General features: G+C 44.2%; 1 protein-coding gene across 3 annotated transcripts in view; it reads right to left on the bottom strand.

Moving 5' to 3' along the window:
* The window catches only part of adck5 (aarF domain containing kinase 5), a 140,837-nt gene that overhangs the window by 27,170 nt on the left and 94,728 nt on the right, over positions 1-18,939 (bottom strand). For all 3 annotated transcript variants that reach the window (XM_043690929.2, XM_043690930.2, XM_087987666.1), the window contains 2 exons: positions 6,903-6,986; positions 824-905 (listed from right to left, as the gene is read on the bottom strand). In XM_043690929.2, the coding sequence (XP_043546864.1) occupies positions 824-905; positions 6,903-6,986 (166 nt within the window). The remainder of the gene's footprint in view (positions 1-823; positions 906-6,902; positions 6,987-18,939) is intronic.

Below are 18,939 nucleotides of genomic sequence, written 5' to 3'. Positions count from 1 at the left end.
TTGAGATTTCGAATAAACCTGTTGGACTATAACCCAATGTTGCGTGACTTCTCACATGTAATAGGTGCAATTTAAAAGTACTGTATGTTACTCTTGCCGAAGATAGTCACAGTGCTGTGGTCACGTGCAATCTGTTTACCCCCCCTTGATCTAAATCCCTATTCAGAAACACCTTGATTTTCCGAAATTCTCATCCTCAGGTTCAAATCTCCCCTAATCTCTCCAGCTCTGCAACTTTAAAGATCTCTATTTCCTTTATTTCAGGTCTCGTGCATTTCCAATTTCAATCTCACCATTACTGGTAGCTCCCCCAGACTCAGCTCCTTTCAAACCCTCAGTGTTCTCTGGTTGAAGAGTGTGCTGGAAAAGCACAGGCTGTCAGGAAGCATCCGAGGAGCAGGAGAATCAACGTTTCGGGCATAAGCCCTTCATCAGGAACGAGGTTTGATGAAGGGCTTATGCCCGAAACGTCGACTCTCCTGCTCCTTGAACGCTGCCTGACTAGTTGTGCTTTTCCAGCACCACACTCTTCGACCCTATCTCCAGCATCTGCAGTCCTCACCTTCTCCTATGTGTTCTCTGGTTTTGTAAAATACTCTCTAAAGCTTAGCTCTTTGCCTAAGCTTAGAGGCACTTATCCAAATATTTTATTTGAAAATTTTCCTGTTGGTTGATTGTAAAGTGCCATCTTCCCCTTTGGTTGCTGCTATTGTGGTAAAGACGAATTCTGGTGAAAAGGACTAATTCTTGCCTCTGCAGTTGTATCAAGAATTACAGAGTGAGCTCTTTGGTGATCTGGAGCCATCCACAGTCTTGGACTTACTATTTCCAGGGTGGGGGTCAGCATGAATGAACCCAGTGTAAAATATCTGCTCTGCAAAAGTCTTGACTAGTTTGTCCGCAACCTGAGGAAAGGGTGGGGAACAAAAGATGCATCAGTACATAGAACAGTGTCATGAATATAGTTCATAACTATAGGATATTTTTAACATGGAATTTTAAAGCATGTGTTTTTCTTTAAATAGAAAGAGGATGGAAATGGTCAAAAATGGCAATAGATATAAGTTCAGTGACTGACTGGAGAGACAGACAGGCACCCAAAATGTTCATATAGGCTTGCAAAAGGAACTTCAAAACAACAGATTCTAAAAGGTGAGGAATGAGGCAAATCAAACAGACTGGAGTGTAATCTTTTGTGACTACAAAGATATTGAATAGGTGACTAACTCCTACTGAGTAGCAAGCCATAGCCTGCAAATTATATCACAAATTGCACACATTTTATGTTTTTCCCCTTTGAAGAATAAACAAGGAGGGGGATTAACCAGTTTCAACTGAATACAGTGTACTAACGGGACTGAATGTTGTCAGTACCAGCCTGGTTGAGCATTAATTTCCTAGCTATCCTGGTGTTGCAGGTAAAGACAATTTCTCACTCTGAATGCTGCAAAACAACAAAGGGTAAGAAAAGAACTCTTCTTCCCCCACCCCCCCCACCCCCAGATGTTTGGGGTATCCCATTTGGAATCATAAGAAGTTGGGGAATCTTGTTCAAGGTCTTGTTGTAACACTAGTCATAACAGCATGTACACCATTTAAAAAATGGACAACCCCTGTTTCAATTGGAAACTTTACCTCTAGTCATTATCATCTTAAATGCAATGAACTACAGGTTACAAATAAAGAAGTTTAGTCAATCCATTTATCTAGTTTAATGAAAAACTTAATGTTGGCACTCCCGGTTTCTGGTTATCACAAGCACGGCTGACATTTATTGCCCAGCTGTAGCTGCCCTCAGCACGGTGATGGTGGACTGCTGCTGAAAACAGTGCAGACATATCGCGTATGCACCTGCACAGCACTTTAGGGAATTAACAGGATTTTGACCCAGCAATGATGAATAAATGGTGATACATTTCTGAGTCAGGATGAGGAAAGACTTGCAAGGGAGTTTGGAGGTGATGGCATTTCCATGTGTCTTTTGCCCCAGGTTTGCAGAGATGCAGAACATCCTGTAGTCACAACGCACACTGCAGATGAAGTGCTGGCTGAAGTACGCATGGCAATAAGCCATCCAGATCAGGAAGCTGGTGACAGACAGATTGTTAATCTCAGCAACAGAAGTGGCAAATTAAAGCCATCACTTTAAAAATAAGTCCAGACTAGGAGAATCACAAGAGCAGTCTGTGCTGGTTGGAATTAGAAAAAGAGCCACCCATTCTATTCCCATTTTTGAGGACCAGGTCCCTACTCTTGCAGGTTATAGTGCTTCAGGTACAGATCCAGGCTCCTTTTAAATTAGTTAAGGGTTTCTGTCTCAACCAAACTAGGCAGCAAATTCTAGACACCCACTACCCTCTAGGTGAAAAGGTCTTTCCTCATGGTCTCCTCCAGTCCTTCTAGCAATCCCCTTAAATTTATGCCCACTGGCAAATTACCTCTGCACTAGTGAAACAAGTTTTCCTTGCTCACTCCATTCCAATTCCTTATGTTACACACCCCAATTAAGTTAACGAGGAGAAAGTGAGGACTGCAGATGCTGGAGATCAGAGCTGAAAATGTGTTGCTGGAAAAGCGCAGCAGGTCAGGCAGCATCCAAGGAACAGGAGAATCGACGTTTCGGGCATAAACCCTTCTTCATAAGCCCTTTCTTCTGAAGAAGGGCTTATGCCCGAAACGTCGATTCTCCAATTAAGTTAACCCCAACTTCTTCTGCTCTAAGAAACAGGAGTTGGTAGTTACATTGAGATTGTACAGGGCATTGCTGAGGACTCTTCTGGTGTACTGTGTCCAGTTCTGGACTCCCTGTTATTCAGCTGGAGAGGGTTCAGAAGAGATCGACCAGGATGTTGCTGGGAAGAGATGGCTTGAGTTATAAGGAGAGGCTAGATAGGTTGGGACTTTTTTCACTGGGCCAAGAGGCAGGTGGGACTAGTTTAGTTTAGGATTATGGTCAGCATGGACTGGTTGGACCAATGGGTCTGGTTCCATGCTGTACGACTCAATGAACAACTCTAATCTATCCGATCTTTCCTCATAGCCGCAATTTTCAAACCCTGGCAACATTCTTGTAAATCTCCCCTCTCTCCAGCAAATATGTTTTTCCTATAATGTGGTGACCAGAACCATACACAAAACTCCAGCTGTTGACAAATTTGTGCAGTCCCTGCACTACATCCCATCTTGTATTCAATACTTCACACACCCTTCTACCAGCTTGCCTATCTGTCCTGACACCACAAACGAAATGTGGACATGCACTCCAAAGTCTCTTACTTGCTCTACACCTTTAAATACCCTCCAGTTTGGTATTTATTCCCTTTATTTGCCCTACCCAACTATATAACCTTGTTCTTCTTTGGTTTGAATTCCATTTGTCATTTTTCCACCCATTCAACTAATCATCCTCTTCACTGTCAAATATACAGCCAAAGTTTGTTATTGCAAGCTTGCTAATCATGCCTTCCAACATTTAAGTCTAAATCATTAGTATTTATCACAAACAGCAAGAGACCCAATACTAAGCCCCATGGAATAACAATGAAAACTGCTTTCCATTTGCTAAAATGTCCATTGATCATTACCCTTTGTTTCCTATCACTGGGTCAAATTTAGGTCCAACTTACCACACCACTATGTATCCCATGGAACTTGATTTTTTTTTTGACTAGTCTGCCATATGGGATCTTGTCTTACTAAATCAATTCAGACAACCACCACCTTCATTCAGCCTCCTTGTTACTCTCTCAAAAAATTCAATTGAGTTAGTAAGACACCACTTGGCCTCAACAAAACCATGCTGATTATCCCTGATTATTCTGTGCCTTACTAAGGATTATTCCAGTCTCTCAATATTGATTCTACTAATCTGTTTGGCACCAAGGTCAGACTGACCAGCTATAATTAGAGGAACCTCAATTATCCGAGCAACACAGTCAGGGAGTATTTTGTTTGGATAATCGAATGCCAGATAACAGTTTAGCCAAACGTTGGGACCTCAAAATCTTGTCTAGATAATCCGAAATTCGAATAATCGAATGCTGGATAATCAAGGTTCCTCTGTATTTGGCTATCCCTGGCATCCAGCTGCCAGAGGAAGTGGTGGAGGCTGGTACAATTGCAACATTTAAGAGGCATTTGGATGGGTATATGAATAGGAAGGGTTTGGAGGAATATGGGCCGGGTGCTGGCAGGTGGGACTAGATTGGGTTGGGATATCTGGTCGGCACGGACGGGTTGAACCGAAGGGTCTGTTTCCATGCTGTACATCTCGATGACTAATTGCAGTGATTCAACAAGGCCACTCAATCTCCTTCTCAGGGGCAACTTGGGACAGGAAACAAATGCTGTTAAGCCATTGACGGCCACATCTCAAGAATAAAAAGGAATCTGTACAGCGAGAAGCATAACTTCTCCAACACTTTGTTCATTATGTGGGTACTTTATTAAGTTAGTCACCATAGTCTTTCTAGACAGTAGGGTTGCTCTCTCATTGGAGAGAGACAACAGGTTGTGGTTTAACTTGAGGGTCACTGCACCTTAAGAAAGGGGAGAGGTTGAGAAGGACTGTGTTTCATTGTAACCTCAGTTGGTGAGGGAATTAAACCCACACCAGCATCACTCTGCATCGCAAACCAACTAACCAACCCCATACTTTACTAAAAGCCTTCTGGAAGTTTTATACATAACATTGTTTGTACTATTAATTCCATCCATTACTTCGCTAAGAACTCATTCAAGTTGGTTGAATACAGGCTGCAATTTATTAAACCAAGTTTTTCCAGTGATAAATTAATTTTCTCATTATCTGCATTCTGTACGAACCAACTAGAATCTATGTCCAGATAGCACGATTTACTTGGAGAATTTTTTTGAGATTTGTACATCACAAGAAGATCCTGAAAGTAGCTGCAGGAGGCCCGAAACTAATAACAATTATGACGGTGCAGTAATGATACAATCTACCATCCAAACCTTATACCCAATGGATTTTGAGGAATGCTTGCATTAAAATCTTCAAGTCTGAAGGATTTTCTAAAAACTAAGCAACTATTTTGAAATATAGTCACCTTTGATAGGCAAAAGCAGTATCTAACAAAGATGTAGCCAGACCTGTCAACAGCTGTGGGGTGTCTTGTCACTTCACCTATATGGTGCTGTTCATGGTGTCATAGCCCTTTGGCTCAAAGAGTCTACATTGACACGGGAGAAACATCTGACCATCAACCTAATCCCATTTACGAGTACTTCGCCCATGGCCTTGAATGTTATCATATGACAAGTGCGCATCCAGGTATTTTTTTGAAAGATGTAGGCAATTTCCCTGTATCACCCTCCCATGTAGCACATTCCAGACAGTCAGCATCCTCTGGATAAAGAAGTGTTTCCTCACATTCTGCCTCCCCCCCCCACAATCTATTGCCCCTCACCTTGAATGCATGTATAGAACCTGAGAGAATGGGTGAGATTCTAAATGATTACTTTGCATCAGGAGAGGAACAGGATAAATCTTGAGATCAAAGATACAAGTTTGATTAGTCTGAATCACATTGACATAAGTAGGGATGATGTGTTGGGTAGGCTAGAGGTTATTAAGGTGGACAAATCCCCAGGACCAGATGGGATCTATCCCAGGTTGCTGAGAGAGGCGAGATAGGAAATAGCTGGGGGCCTGCCAGATATCTTTGTGGCATCCTTAAATACAGGTGAGGTGCCGGAGGACTGGAAGGTTGCTCATGTTGTACCCCTGTTACAAGAAGGGTAGTAGAGATATTCCAGGTAACTACAGACCAGTGAGCCGGACATCAGTGGTGGGAAAGTTGCTAGAGAGGGTACTGAGGGATAGGATCTATTTATATTTAAAAAAGAATGGGCTTATCAGTGATAAGCAACATGGTTTTGTGCAGGGGAGATCGTGCCATACCAACTTAATAGAGTTCTTTGAGGAAGTAACCAAGTTGATACATGAAGGAAGGGCTGTTGATGTCATATACATGGACTTTAGTAAGGCATATGGGCCGGGTGCTGGCAGGTGGGACTAGATTGGGTTGGGATAGCTGGTCAGCATGGACGGGTTGGACATGCTGTACATCTCTATGACTCTATGACACTATTTGAAAACATTTGCAAACCTGCAATCTTCCACATGTATCTAGTGAGGATTGGAAAATGATCACCAGAGCTTCTATTATTTCCTCTCAGGGTTCCATTTATAGTCGAGGATACAATTCATCTGACCCGGACGATTTAACCACCTGCATTGTGGAAGACCCCACACACCCTTCATTCAAACTCTTCTCCCTCCTGCCAGAGCATTCGGTCTCTCACGGCCAGATTGTGCAACGGTTTCTTCCCTCTCTCTCCCTTCTCCCCCCCCCCCCCCCCCAAGTTATCAGGCTCCTTAACACAGTATGATTGCATTCTTTTCCATCTGAAACTCTTTACACGACTTTGAATTACTGCTAGAACAGTGTCTATTAATTACCATTCTTTTATTACACTGTAATTTGTATGTTTTGCACTTCTATGCACTTTATGCCAGCCTTTGTATGATCATGTAGTTCTGTGCTGTCCATGTAGCAACTTGGTCCTGGAGGAACGCTGCCTCGTTTATTTTTACTGTATCAGTTGTACAGAGGAACCTCGATTATCCAAAGGACACGGGCAGGGAGTATGTCGTTCAGTTAATCAAATGCCAGATAACAGTTAGCCAAGCATTGGGACCTTGCGATCTTGTCGGATAATCCAAAATTCAGTTAATGTAATATGTCCAGGATCATGTATGAAGAATCACCACTTTGGTAGGAGCTTTAGTACTTGTACACAAACCATTGCCCTTAGGAGGGATAAGAAGCAAACCTGAGGAAGTGGGCAAGTGGAGAGAATTTAAAAAAAGCACTCACATCTTTTACACTTAAGCCCTGCTGCTCAATTTCTTCGATGTTGGTGATTTTACTGCCCTCACAGTAATCTGCAGTCAGGATTCGCTGAAACAAAAAGTCACAAACAGATCAGATAGGTGTACACCACACATTTACAAGCTGTGCAGGGAAAATAATCCTGGGTGCCAAGACCTTCCAGACCATAAGATTGCTCTCTCATTAGAGATGACTGGTGGTGGCACAGTGGTTAGCACTGCTGCCTCACAGCACCAGGGACCCAGGTTCAATTCCCAGGTCGGACAACTGTGTGTGGAGTTTGCACATTCTCCCAGTGTCTGTGTGGGTTTCCTCCGGGTGCTCCGGTTTCCTCCCACAGTCCAAAGATGTGCAGGTTAGCTGAATTGGCCATGCTAAATTGCCTGTAGTGCTAGGTGCATTAGTCAGGAGTAAATGTAGGGGGATGGGTCTGGGTGTGTTGCTCTTCGGAGGGTCGGTGTGGACTTGTTGGGCCGAAGGGCCTGTTTCCACACTGTAGGGGAACTAAAAAAAAAGAGAATATCATCACAGTACGATCAAGCAAAACAGCACTGTCATGAATTGCTGAACATGAGATCAGTGTCCCAGCTGGCTTATTTATTTAGAAATACCTTACACAATTACTAGAAAAATTGAAATGCATGGGACTCAAAGGAACGGAGATAGAATGGAAATGTTTTATTCATGGGAGAAAAGAAACATGGTTGTCAGACTTGGACGAGGTTTTTAGTGATGTACAGCATTAGGACCAGAGAAGAACAATACAGCACAAGAACAATACAGCACAAGAACAGGCCTTTCGGCCCTCCAAGCCTGTGCCGACACATTTTGCCCTCGTACTATAACTTCACTTATAGGATCCGTATCCTTCAATTCCCTTCCTATTCATGTATTTGTCCAGGTGTTTCTTGAATGCTGCTACTGTGTCTACATCCACCACCTCCTCTGGCAGAGTGTTCCAGATACACACCACTCTGTCTGAAAAACTTGTCTTGCACGTCTCTTTTAAACTTTCCTCCTTTACCTTGAACACGTGCCCCCCCAAGTTAAAAATCACAACACCAGGTTATAATCCAAAAAGTTTATTTGGAAGTACAAGTTTTCAGAGTTTCAGGTAGCTGTGTCCCTTAGTAATTGACCTCTCCACCTCGGGTAAAAACTTAATACTTCCCACCCTATCAATGTCATTGACAATCTTATAAACTTCTATCAGGTCGCCCCTCAACTTCCTGTCTTCCAGTGAAAACAAACCCAGTCTATCCAACCTTTCTTCATAGCTAAAATCCCCCATACGTGGCAACATCCTGGTAAACCTTCTCTGTACCCTCTCCAAAGCATCCACATCCTCTTCTGTTATATGGTGACCAGAACGGAATGCAATATTCAAAGTGTGGCCTAACTAAAGTTCTAAAAAGCTGCAGCATGACTTGTCTATCCTTATACTCAATGCCCCTTCCAATGAAGGCTAGCCCTGCCTTAGGCCTTTTTTACTGCCTTTTCTACCTGCTGCCACCTTCAGTGATCTGTGGACCTGCACACCCAGGCCCCTCTGCATATCAATATTCCTAAGGGTCTGCCATCCACTGTATAATTTCCACCTACACTTGACCTTCCAAAACACATCACCTCACATTGTTCAGCTTAAACTCCATTTGCCATTTTTCTGCCCAAACGATCTATATTCTGCTGTACCCTCTGACACTCCTCCTCACTCTCTGCAACTCCACCAATCTTCGCACTCAGCCACAAATTTCCTGATTAGACCAGCTACGTTTTCCCCCAAATCATTTTTGTAGACTACAAGCAGCAGAGGTCCCAGCACTGATCCCTGTGGAACAGCACTTGTCACAACCCTCCTTCCACCACTACCCTCTGTCTCTTATGACTAAACTGGTTCTGTATACATCTTGCCAGCTCACCTGGATACCATGTGACTTCACCTTTTCTACCAGTCTCGCATGAGGGACCTTGTCTAAGGCTTCACTTAAGTCCCACGTAGACATCATCAACTGCTTTTCCCTCAATCATCTTTGTCACCTCCTCAAAAAACACAATCAAGTTAGTGAGGCACAACCTATCCCTCAAAACCATCCTATCGCTAATTGGTCCATTTGCTTGGACCTTGTCCTCAAAAATAGTTTCTAATAATTTCCCTACCACCGACATGAGGCTCACAGACTTGTAATTTCCTGGATTATCCCTGTTACCCATTGCTCTTTTTAACATTGTACCCAAATACAAGTCATTAATGACAGACATCAATTTCACACTTTGCTGACAATGCAAAGTCTAGGAAAGTAGCAAGCAGCAAATTGACAATCACATTAATTAGGTTCATAAGTAGACTCCTTGGCCCTTTAAGTTTTTTTTGGCCAAAAAGATAATGGTTGGTGTTTGTGTTTCAAGTTCCACATTCGCATTCACTCTTTATACCGCTGATCCCTTGCAAACAAGTACCTTAAAAATATTCAATGATACTTCCTCCTCCCCTCTGCCTTCTGAGGCACAGATTTCCAAAGCCCCTCAATCCGCTGAAAGAAAAATAATCTTATATTTATCCTGAAAGTGTGATCCTAATAAAGCTGGAGATGGCATGGGGCAAGGTGACACTAGGCACACAGGATGCTAGGCCATCATTTGGCCACTTGACACACAAGATGCGCTGGACCACAATATGCAGAGAGACACAGCAAATACATTCACTGCCAGGGGCCACCAGAACGCCAGCACAATGCACTCACAACCTAGTTGATTAGTTTAAGGCCAGTGGGGGAGAGAATACACACGAGTAACATACACTGCCTGCCGAAGTGTCTGGTTGCCTCCCGGGTGCCAAGGTCCGAGACGTCTCGGACCGTGTCTTCAGAATCCTTAAGGGGGAGGGGGTGCAGCCAGAAGTCGTGGTGCACGTTGGCACCAACGACATAGGTAGGAAGAGGGGTGGGGAGGTCATTCAAGAGCTCAGGGAGTTAGGTTGGAAGCTAAAAGCTAGGACAGACAGAGTCGTCATCTCTGGGTTGTTGCCGGTGCCACGTGACAGTGAGGCAAGGAATAGGGAGAGAGTGCAGTTGAACACGTGGCTGCAAGGATGGTGTAGGAGGGAGGGCTTCAGGTATTTGGACAATTGGACTGCATTCTGGGGAAGGTGGGACCTGTACAAGCAGGACGGGTTGCACCTGAACCAGAAGGGCACCAATATCCTGGGGGGTAGGATTGCTAGCAATCTTCGGGGGGGGGGGGGGGGTTTAAACTAATTTGGCAGGGGGATGGGATCCGGACTTGTAGTCCAGCAAGTAGGCTAGCTGTTTGTCAGGATGTCCAAGAATGTAGGGAGGCTGTGAAGAAGGTAGCACTGACAGGGAATACTTGCGGACACAGAGATGGGTTCAAGTGCATATACTTCAACGCAAGGAGTATCAGAAATAAGGTGAGTGAACTTAAGGCGTGGATCGGTACCTGGGACTACGATGTTGTGGCAATCACGGAAACGTGGATAGAAGAGGGACAGGAATGGTTGTTGGAGGTTCTTGGTTACAGATGTTTCAGTAAGATTAGGGAGGGTGGTAAAAAAGGAGGGGGGGTGGCGTTGCTAATTAGAAATGGTATAACGGCTGCAGAAAGGCAGTTCGAGGGGGATCTGCCTTTGGAGGTAGTATGGGCTGAAGTCAGAAATTGGAAAGGTGCAGTCACCTTGTTGGGTGTTTACTATAGGCCCCCCAATAGCAGCAGAGATGTGGAGAAACAGATTGGGAAACAGATTTTTGGAAGGTGCAGATTGGATGGGGCGGTGTTTGCGCAGTGTCCAGGAAGCTTTTCTAACTCAGTATGTAGATTGTCCGACCAGAGGGGAGGCCATATTGGATTTGGTACTCGGTAATGAACTGGGACAAGTGATGGGCTTGTTAGTGGGTGAACATTTTGGTGATGGTGACCACAATTCTGTGACTTTCACCTTGGTTATGGAGAGAGATAGGTGCGTGCAACAGGGTAGGTTTTACAATTGGGGGAAGGGTAATTACGATGCTGTAAGACAGGATCGGAGGAGCATAGGTTGGGAGCATAGGCTGTCAGGGAAGGATGTCGTGGAAATGTGGAACTTTTTCAAGGAACAGATACGACGTGTCCTTGATATGTATGTACCCGTCAGGCAGGAAAGAAATGGTCGTGTGAGGGAACCTTGGTTGACGAGGGAGGTTGAATGTCTTGTAAAGAGGAAGAAGGAGGCTTACATAAGGTTGAGGAAACAAGGTTCAGACAGAGCAGTGGAGGGATACAGGATAGCCAGAAGGGACCTGAAGGGATTAGGAGAGCTAAGAGAGGGCATGAAAAATCTTTGGCGGATAGGATCAAGGATAACCCAAAGGCATTTTATGCGTATGTGAGAAACATGAGAATGACGAGAACGAGGGTAGGTCCGATCAAAGACAGTAGTGGGAGACTGTGTATTGAGTCGGAAGAGATAGGAGAGGTCTTGAATGAGTACTTTTCTTCAGTATTTACGAACGAGAGGGACCGTATTGTTGAAGAGGAGAGTATGAAACGGACTGGTAAGCTAGAGGAGATACTTGTTAGGAAGGAAGATGTGTTGGACATTTTGAACAACTTGAGGATAGACAAGTCCCCCGGGCCTGACTGGATATATCCTCGGATTATGTGGGAAGCAAGATAGGAAATTGCAGCAGCGTTGGCAATGATCTTTTCGTCTTCCCTGTCAACGGGGGTGGTACCAGGGGATTGGAGAGTGGCGAATGTTGTGCCCCTGTTCAAAAAAGGGAATAGGGATAACTCCGGGAATTACAGGCCAATTAGTCTTACTTCGGTGGTAGGCAAAGTAATGGAAAGGGTACTGAGGGATAGGATTTATTAGTATCTGGAAAGACACTGCTTGATTAGGGACAGCCAGCACGGATTTATGAAGGATAGGTCTTGCCTTACAAGTCTGATTGAATTCTTTGAGGAGGTGACCAAGTATGTGGATGAGGGTAGAGCAGTGGATGTAGTATACATGGATTTTAGTAAGGCATTTGATAAGGTTCCCCATGGTAGGCTTATGCGGAAGGTCAGGAGACCGGTCGAAGTCAGAGAGTGGTGGTAGATGGCAAATATTCAGCCTGGAGCCCAGTTACAAGTGGAGTTCCGCAGGGATCAGTTCTGGGTCCTCTGCTGTTTGTTATTTTTATTAATGACTTGGAAGAGGGAGTCGAAGGGTGGGTCAGTAAATTTGCAGATGATACGAAGATTGGTGGAGTTGTGGATAGTGAAGAGGGCTGTTGTCGGCTGCAAAGGGACTTAGATATGATGCAGAGCTGGGCTGAGGAGTGGCAGATGGAGTTCAACCCTGCCAAGTGTGAGGTTGTCCATTTTGGAAAGATAAATAAGAATGCGGAATACAGGGTTAACGGTAGGGTTCTTAGTGAGGTGGAGGAACAGAGGGATCTTGGGGTCTATGTTCATAGATCTTTGAAAGTTGCCACTCAGGTGGATAGAGCTAGTAAGAAGGCCTATGGTGTATTAGCGTTCATTAGCAGAGGGATTGAATTCAAGAGTCGTGAAGTGATGTTGCAACTGTACAGGACTTTGGTTAGGCCACATTTGGAGTACTGTGTGCAGTTCTGGTCGCCTCACTTTAGGAAAGATGTGGAAGCTTTGGAGAGGGTGCAGAGAAGATTTACCAGGATGTTGCCTGGAATGGAGAATGGGTCGTACGAGGATAGGTTGAGAGTGCTAGGCCTTTTCTCATTGGAACGGCGAAGGATGAGGGGTGACTTGATAGAGGTTTATAAGATGATCAGAGGAATAGATAGAGTAGACAGTCAGAAACTTTTTCCCCGGGTACAACAGAGTGTTACAAGGGGACATAAATTTAAGGTGAAGGGTGGAAGGTATAGGGGGGATGTCAGGGGTAGGTTCTTTACCCAGAGAGTGGTGGGGGCATGGAATGCGCTGCCTGTGGGAGTGGTAGAGTCAGAATTTTTGGTGACCTTTAAGCGGCAATTGGATAGGTACATGGATGGGTGCTTAAGCTAGGACAAATGTTCGGCACAACATCGTGGGCCGAAGGGCCTGTTCTGTGCTGTATTGTTCTATGTTCTAACACATTTTACAGAAATGCTAACAGCTTGATACGGACTCAATACATAGTGCTAATAGTCAAGGCTGCAGTAATCATCCTTCTCAGGAGGAGCGATTAGTGCCCATTACTAAAGCAATGGACTTCCGCGCAGACGCTGAAACTGAATGTCTGTGCTGAAACAAACGACTGCACTGAAATTAATAAAGGCTGCGCTGGGACTGACTGCACCGAAACTATCAACAATTCTGCAATGTTTACAATAAACAACTACATAACATAATCACTGCCTATTATATTACAAAATGTATATAAGTATTTTGACATGTGCTCCAGGTTGAGAGAAGATCATAGCTGACCACTGCTGTTAGTGTCTTTCACTCCCCGAAACTCCGGTATTTCCTTGCACAGTAAACTGTCATTGAACCCTGACTCTGAGTCAGAGACTGGTGATTTTCCCCATAACACTGGTTTTAAAACAGTGCCCACCAGTTCTGAACTTATGCACAACCGTCAACTTGCTTCCACTGTGGGCCCTCTGACATTAACTCAGGACCACTGCCTGAAGTTTCCACCAAATACAGGTTTTCATTTTTGTAAACTCCTGCTTGGAATGTGGGCATCACTTGTTGGCCAGCATTTATTGCCCATCATTAACTACCCTCAAAGAACAATGGTATAATGGCTGCAGAAAGGCAGTTCGAGGGGGATCTGCCTTTGGAGGTAGTATGGGCTGAAGTCAGAAATAGGAAAGGAGCAGTCACCTTGTTGGGTGTTTACTATAGGCCTCCCAATAGCAGCAGAGATGTGGAGAAACAGATTGGAAAACAGATTTTGGAAAGGTGCAGAAGCCACAGGGTAGTAGTCATGGGCGATTTCAACTTCCCAAATATTGATTGGAAGCTCTTTAGATCAAGTAGATTGGATGGGGCGGTGTTTGTGCAGTGTGTCCAGGAAGCTTTTCTAACTCAGTATGTAGATTGTCCGACCAGAGGGGAGGCCATATTGGATTTGGTACTTGGTAACGAACCGGGACAAGTGATGGGCTTGTTAGTGGGTGAACATTTTGGTGATGGTGACCACAATTCTGTGACTTTCACCTTGGTTATGGAGAGAGATAGGTGCGTGCAACAGGGTAGGTTTTACAATTGGGGGGGGGGGGGGGGGAAAAGGGTAAATACGATGCTATAAGACAGAATCTGAGGAGCATAGGCTGTCAGGGAAGGATGTCGTGGAAATATGGAACTTTTTCAAGGAACAGATACGACGTGTCCTTGATATGTATGTACCTGTCAGGCAGGAAAGAGATGGTCGTGTGAGGGAACCTTGGTTGATGAGGGAGGTTGAATGTCTTGTAAAGAGGAAGAAGGAGGCTTACATAAGGTTGAGGAAACAAGGTTCAGACAGAGCAGTGGAGGGATACAGGATAGCCAGAAGGGACCTGAAGAAAGGGATTAGGAGAGCTAAGAGAGGGCATGAAAAATCTTTGGCAGATAGGATCAAGGATAACGCCAAGGCATTTTATGTGTATGTGAGAAACATGAGAATGACGAGAACGAGGGTAGGTCCGATCAAGGACACTAGTGGGAGACTGTATTGAGTCTGAAGAGATAGGAGAGGTCTTGAATGAGTACTTTTCTTCAGTACTTACAAACGAGAGGGACCGTATTGTTGAAGAGGAGAGTGTGAAACGGACTGGTAAGCTAGAAGAGATACTTGTTAGGAAGGAAGATGTGTTGGACATTTTGAACAACTTGAGGATAGACAAGTCCCCCGGGCCTGACTGGATATATCCTAGGATTATGTGGGAAGCAAGAGAGGAAATTGCAGATCCGTTGGCAATGATCTTTTCATCTTCACTGTCAACGGGGTGGTACCAGGGGATTGGAGAGTGGTGAATGTTGTGCCCCGGTTTAAAAAAGGGAATAGGGATAACTCCGGGAATTACAGGCCAGTTTGCCTACCACCGAAGTAAGACTAAGTAATGGAAAGTAACTGAGGGATAGGATTTATGAGTATCTGGAAAGACACTGCTTGATTAGGGACAGCCAGCACGGATTTGTGAAGGGTAGGTCTTGCCTTACAAGTCTTAGTGAATTCTTTGAGGAGGTGACCAAGCATGTGGATGAGGGTAGAGCAGTGGATGTAGTATACATGGATTTTAGTAAGGCATTTGATAAGGTTCCCCATGGTAGGCTTATGCGGAAAGTCAGGAGGCATGGGATAGTGTGAGATTTGGCCATTTGGAGAGAAAACTGGCTAACCGGTCGAAGTCAGAGAGTGGTGGTAGATGGTAAATATTCAACCTGGAGCCCAGTTACAAGTGGAGTTGCGCAGGGATCAGTTCTGGGTCCTCTGCTGTTTGTTATTTTTATTAATGACTTGGAAGAGGGAGTCGAAGGGTGGGTCAGTAAATTTGCAGACGATACGAAGATTGGTGGAGTTGTGGATAGTGAGGAGGGCTGTTGTCGGCTGCAAAGGGACTTAGATATGATGCAGAGCTGGGCTGAGGAGTGGCAGATGGAGTTCAACCCTGTCAAGTGTGAGGTTGTCCATTTTGGAAGGACAAATAAGAATGCGGAATACAGGGTTAACGGTAGGGTTCTTAGTAAGGTGGAGGAGCAGAGGGATCTTGGGGTCTATGTTCATAGATCTTTGAAAGTTGCCACTCAGGTGGATGGAGCTTGTAAGAAGGCCTATGGTGTATTAGCGTTCATTAGCAGAGGGATTGAATTCAAGAGTCGTGAAGTGATGTTGCAGCTGTACAGGACTTTGGTTAGGCCACATTTGGAGTACTGTGTGCAGTTCTGGTCACCTCACTTTTGGAAATATGTGGAAGCTTTGGAGAGAGTGCAGAGAAGATTTACCAGGATGTTGCCTGGAATGGAGAATAGGTCGTACGAGGATAGGTTGAGAGTGCTAGGCCTTTTCTCATTGGAACGGCGAAGGATGAGGGGTGACTTGACAGAGGTTTATAAGATGATCAGAGGAATAGATAGAGTAGACAGTCAGAAACTTTTTCCCCGGGTACAACAGAGTGTTACAAGTGTTACAAGGGGACATAAATTTAAGGTGAAGGGTGGAAGGTATAGGGGAGATGTCAGGGGTAGGTTCTTTACCCAGAGAGTGGTGGGGGCATGGAATGCGCTGCCTGTGGGAGTGGCAGAGTCAGAATCATTGGCGACCTTTAAGCAGCAATTGGATAGGTACATGGATGGGTGCTTAAGCTAGGACAAATGTTCAGCACAACATCGTGGGCCGAAGGGCCTGTTCTGTGCTGTATTGTTCTATGTTCTAACATGGTGAGCTGCCTCCTTGAACCACTACAGTATGTAAGTATACACATAGCACTGTTAGAGAGGGAGGTCTAGAATTTCAACCTGCAACAGTGGAGTAGCATCAATACTTTTTCTAGTTCGGATGATGTGATATAGAGGGAACTTAGAGGATTGCCACTTATGTCTTCCTGGCTGGTTAAGGTCAAAGGTTTGGGGGTGCTGTTGAAGGAGGGGTAAGTTGCTGTCGTGCATCTGTAGATGGTATACTCTGCTGTCACTATGCATTGGTGGAGGAGTGCTGGGAGTGTCAGATGATGTGCCAATCAAATGGGGCTGCTTTGTGGCATTGAGCTTCTTGACTGCTGTTAGAGCTGCACGCATCCAGATAGGTGGGGAGTATTTCATCATACACCTGATGCTTGCCTGGTAGATGGCAGATTAGCATTGTTGAGACAGGATGTGTGTTGCTTGCTGCAGAACTTCTAGTCTTCGCTTGTAGGTAGTGTTGATATGGCTGGCCCAATTTGGCCAGCCTTTGGCCATATTACCTCCATTCCTTGCAATATTCATGTGTTTATCGAAAAGCCCCTAAATGCCCTTACATATCTGCCTCCACCTCTATCCTTGGCAGTGCATTTCAGACTCCTACCACTCTGTTTTAAAAAAAACCTGCTTGTCACATCTCCTTTGAACTTGCCCCCTCTAACCTTAAATGCATGCCCCTACTATTGACATTTCAACTTTGAGAAAAAGATTTTGACCGTCAATCCTACCTATGCATCTCAATTTTATAGACTTCTATCACGTCTCCTTTCAGCTCCCATTCAAGAGAAAGCAACCTGGGCAGACCCATGACATCATCGGTGCTGCTTCCCTCTCTTGTTCTGAGCTGAAAGAAACCCATCAACTTGCCTTCCAATTTCCGCTCTACCCTAACCTTGACCTGGCTCATTTCTGACTCTTCCCTTTCTTGATATCAGTTTCCATTTCTGAGGAGAGTCTGGACACTGATATCCGTTACACCTCCCCCAGTTACCTCTCACCCTGTCTCCTGCAAGGACTCCATCCCATTCTCCCAGTTTCTTCATCTTTGGTCACAAAAAAAGCTTTTGCTAGCTGCTCTCAGTTCTAATGAAGAGTCACCAGACTCAAAATATTAACTCTCCTTTCTTCTCGCAGATGGTACCAGATGGAGTTTTGCCAGCAATTGGTTTTCATTTCTGATTTTTATATTCCCTGTTTTATATTCAATTCCTCTTGCAAGAAGAATAGCATTTCATTAGCCTTAACTACTCACTGCACCTGCATATTAGATTTGAGACTCACATGCCCCTCATAATCCTGCAGCTGTTCTCAGTTTAAGTAATACTGTTTTCTCATTATTCCCACCAGGGTGAGCAATTTCACACTTTCCAACATCAAACTCCATCTGCCAGATTCTTTTCCCCCCATTTACTCAACTTACGTTGGCCTGCAATCTTGCTAGGTTATCCACTTCACAACACACTTCTCTACCTACCTTTGTGTTCTCTGTAAACTTAGCGAGCATGTCTCTTGTCTAAGTTACCGAACTGTAAAAAGCTTTGCCCTAGCACAGAATCCTGTGGAACTCCACATTACATTCCGCTTATACTATTCTCTGCAAGCCAGCCAATCTTCTATCCATCTAATACATTACCCTTCTACACTTTTTTTATGTCAGTTACTAGGGGACATATGTTTAAGGTAAAGGGGTATAAGTTTAAAGGAAATAGGAGAAGCAAGTTTTTGTTTTACACAGAGAATGCTAAGTGCCCAGGTGTTTCCAGAGGGGATGGCAGAAGCAGATAAAATAGCAATATCTCAGAGACACCTTGACAGATACGCGAATAGGTAAGGAATAGAGGAATACGGATTGAGAGGAGGCAAGGGGTTTGTAGTTTAGAAAGAGTTTTTTTTTAGTACAGAAGGTATCAGTCAGTGTAGGCTCAATGGGCTGAAGAGCCTGTTCCTGTGCTATACTACTTGTTTTTTTTTTTAGAATGCAAAACACTAACGTGATACCTTGTCAAATACCTTCTGTAAACCCCAGAACAGTACACAAATGGGTTCTCCAAAATCCACACTGCACATCTTCAAAGATCAAATTGGTTAACGATTTCCCATTCACAAAGCCATGTTGACTCTTGCCTATTATATTGTTTTTTTCTAAAACTTCCTAATGACAAATTCTAACACATTACCCACAATGGATTCATATTAACTTGAATACAGATTCCTGTTTTCTGTCTCCCTCCCTTCTTGAACTGAGAAATTATATTTTGCTACCTTCCAATCTGGTAGGAACCTTTCCAGAGTTTAGTGGATTTTGGAAAATTAACAAATGTATCAATGACCTCACTAGCCATCTCTGAACAGCTTAGAATGAAGTCCATGAGGACCCATGGACTTGTCAGCCTGCAGTTTCATTGGTTTGCTCAATTCCTCTTCCCATGCGATAGGAATTCCACCAGTTTCTTCCTTCCACATCATTTACAGCTATTACTGGGATAAATTTTGTATCCTCTATAATGAAGACAGAAACAAAATATGTTTATTTCATTTACCACTTCCTTTTTGTTATGAATTCCCCTATTCTCTCGGTCTAGCGACCCAACACTGAATTTCTCTTTTCCTTTTTAGATACCTGGGGAAA

This window comes from Chiloscyllium plagiosum, unplaced genomic scaffold, assembly GCF_037043375.1.
Source record: "Chiloscyllium plagiosum isolate Xiang-an unplaced genomic scaffold, Cpla_swu_hap1 HiC_scaffold_5, whole genome shotgun sequence".
Classification (NCBI taxonomy): Eukaryota; Metazoa; Chordata; class Chondrichthyes; order Orectolobiformes; family Hemiscylliidae; genus Chiloscyllium; species Chiloscyllium plagiosum.
Note: the sequence above shows the minus strand (reverse complement) of the source record. Positions and strands in the feature narration are given on the sequence as shown.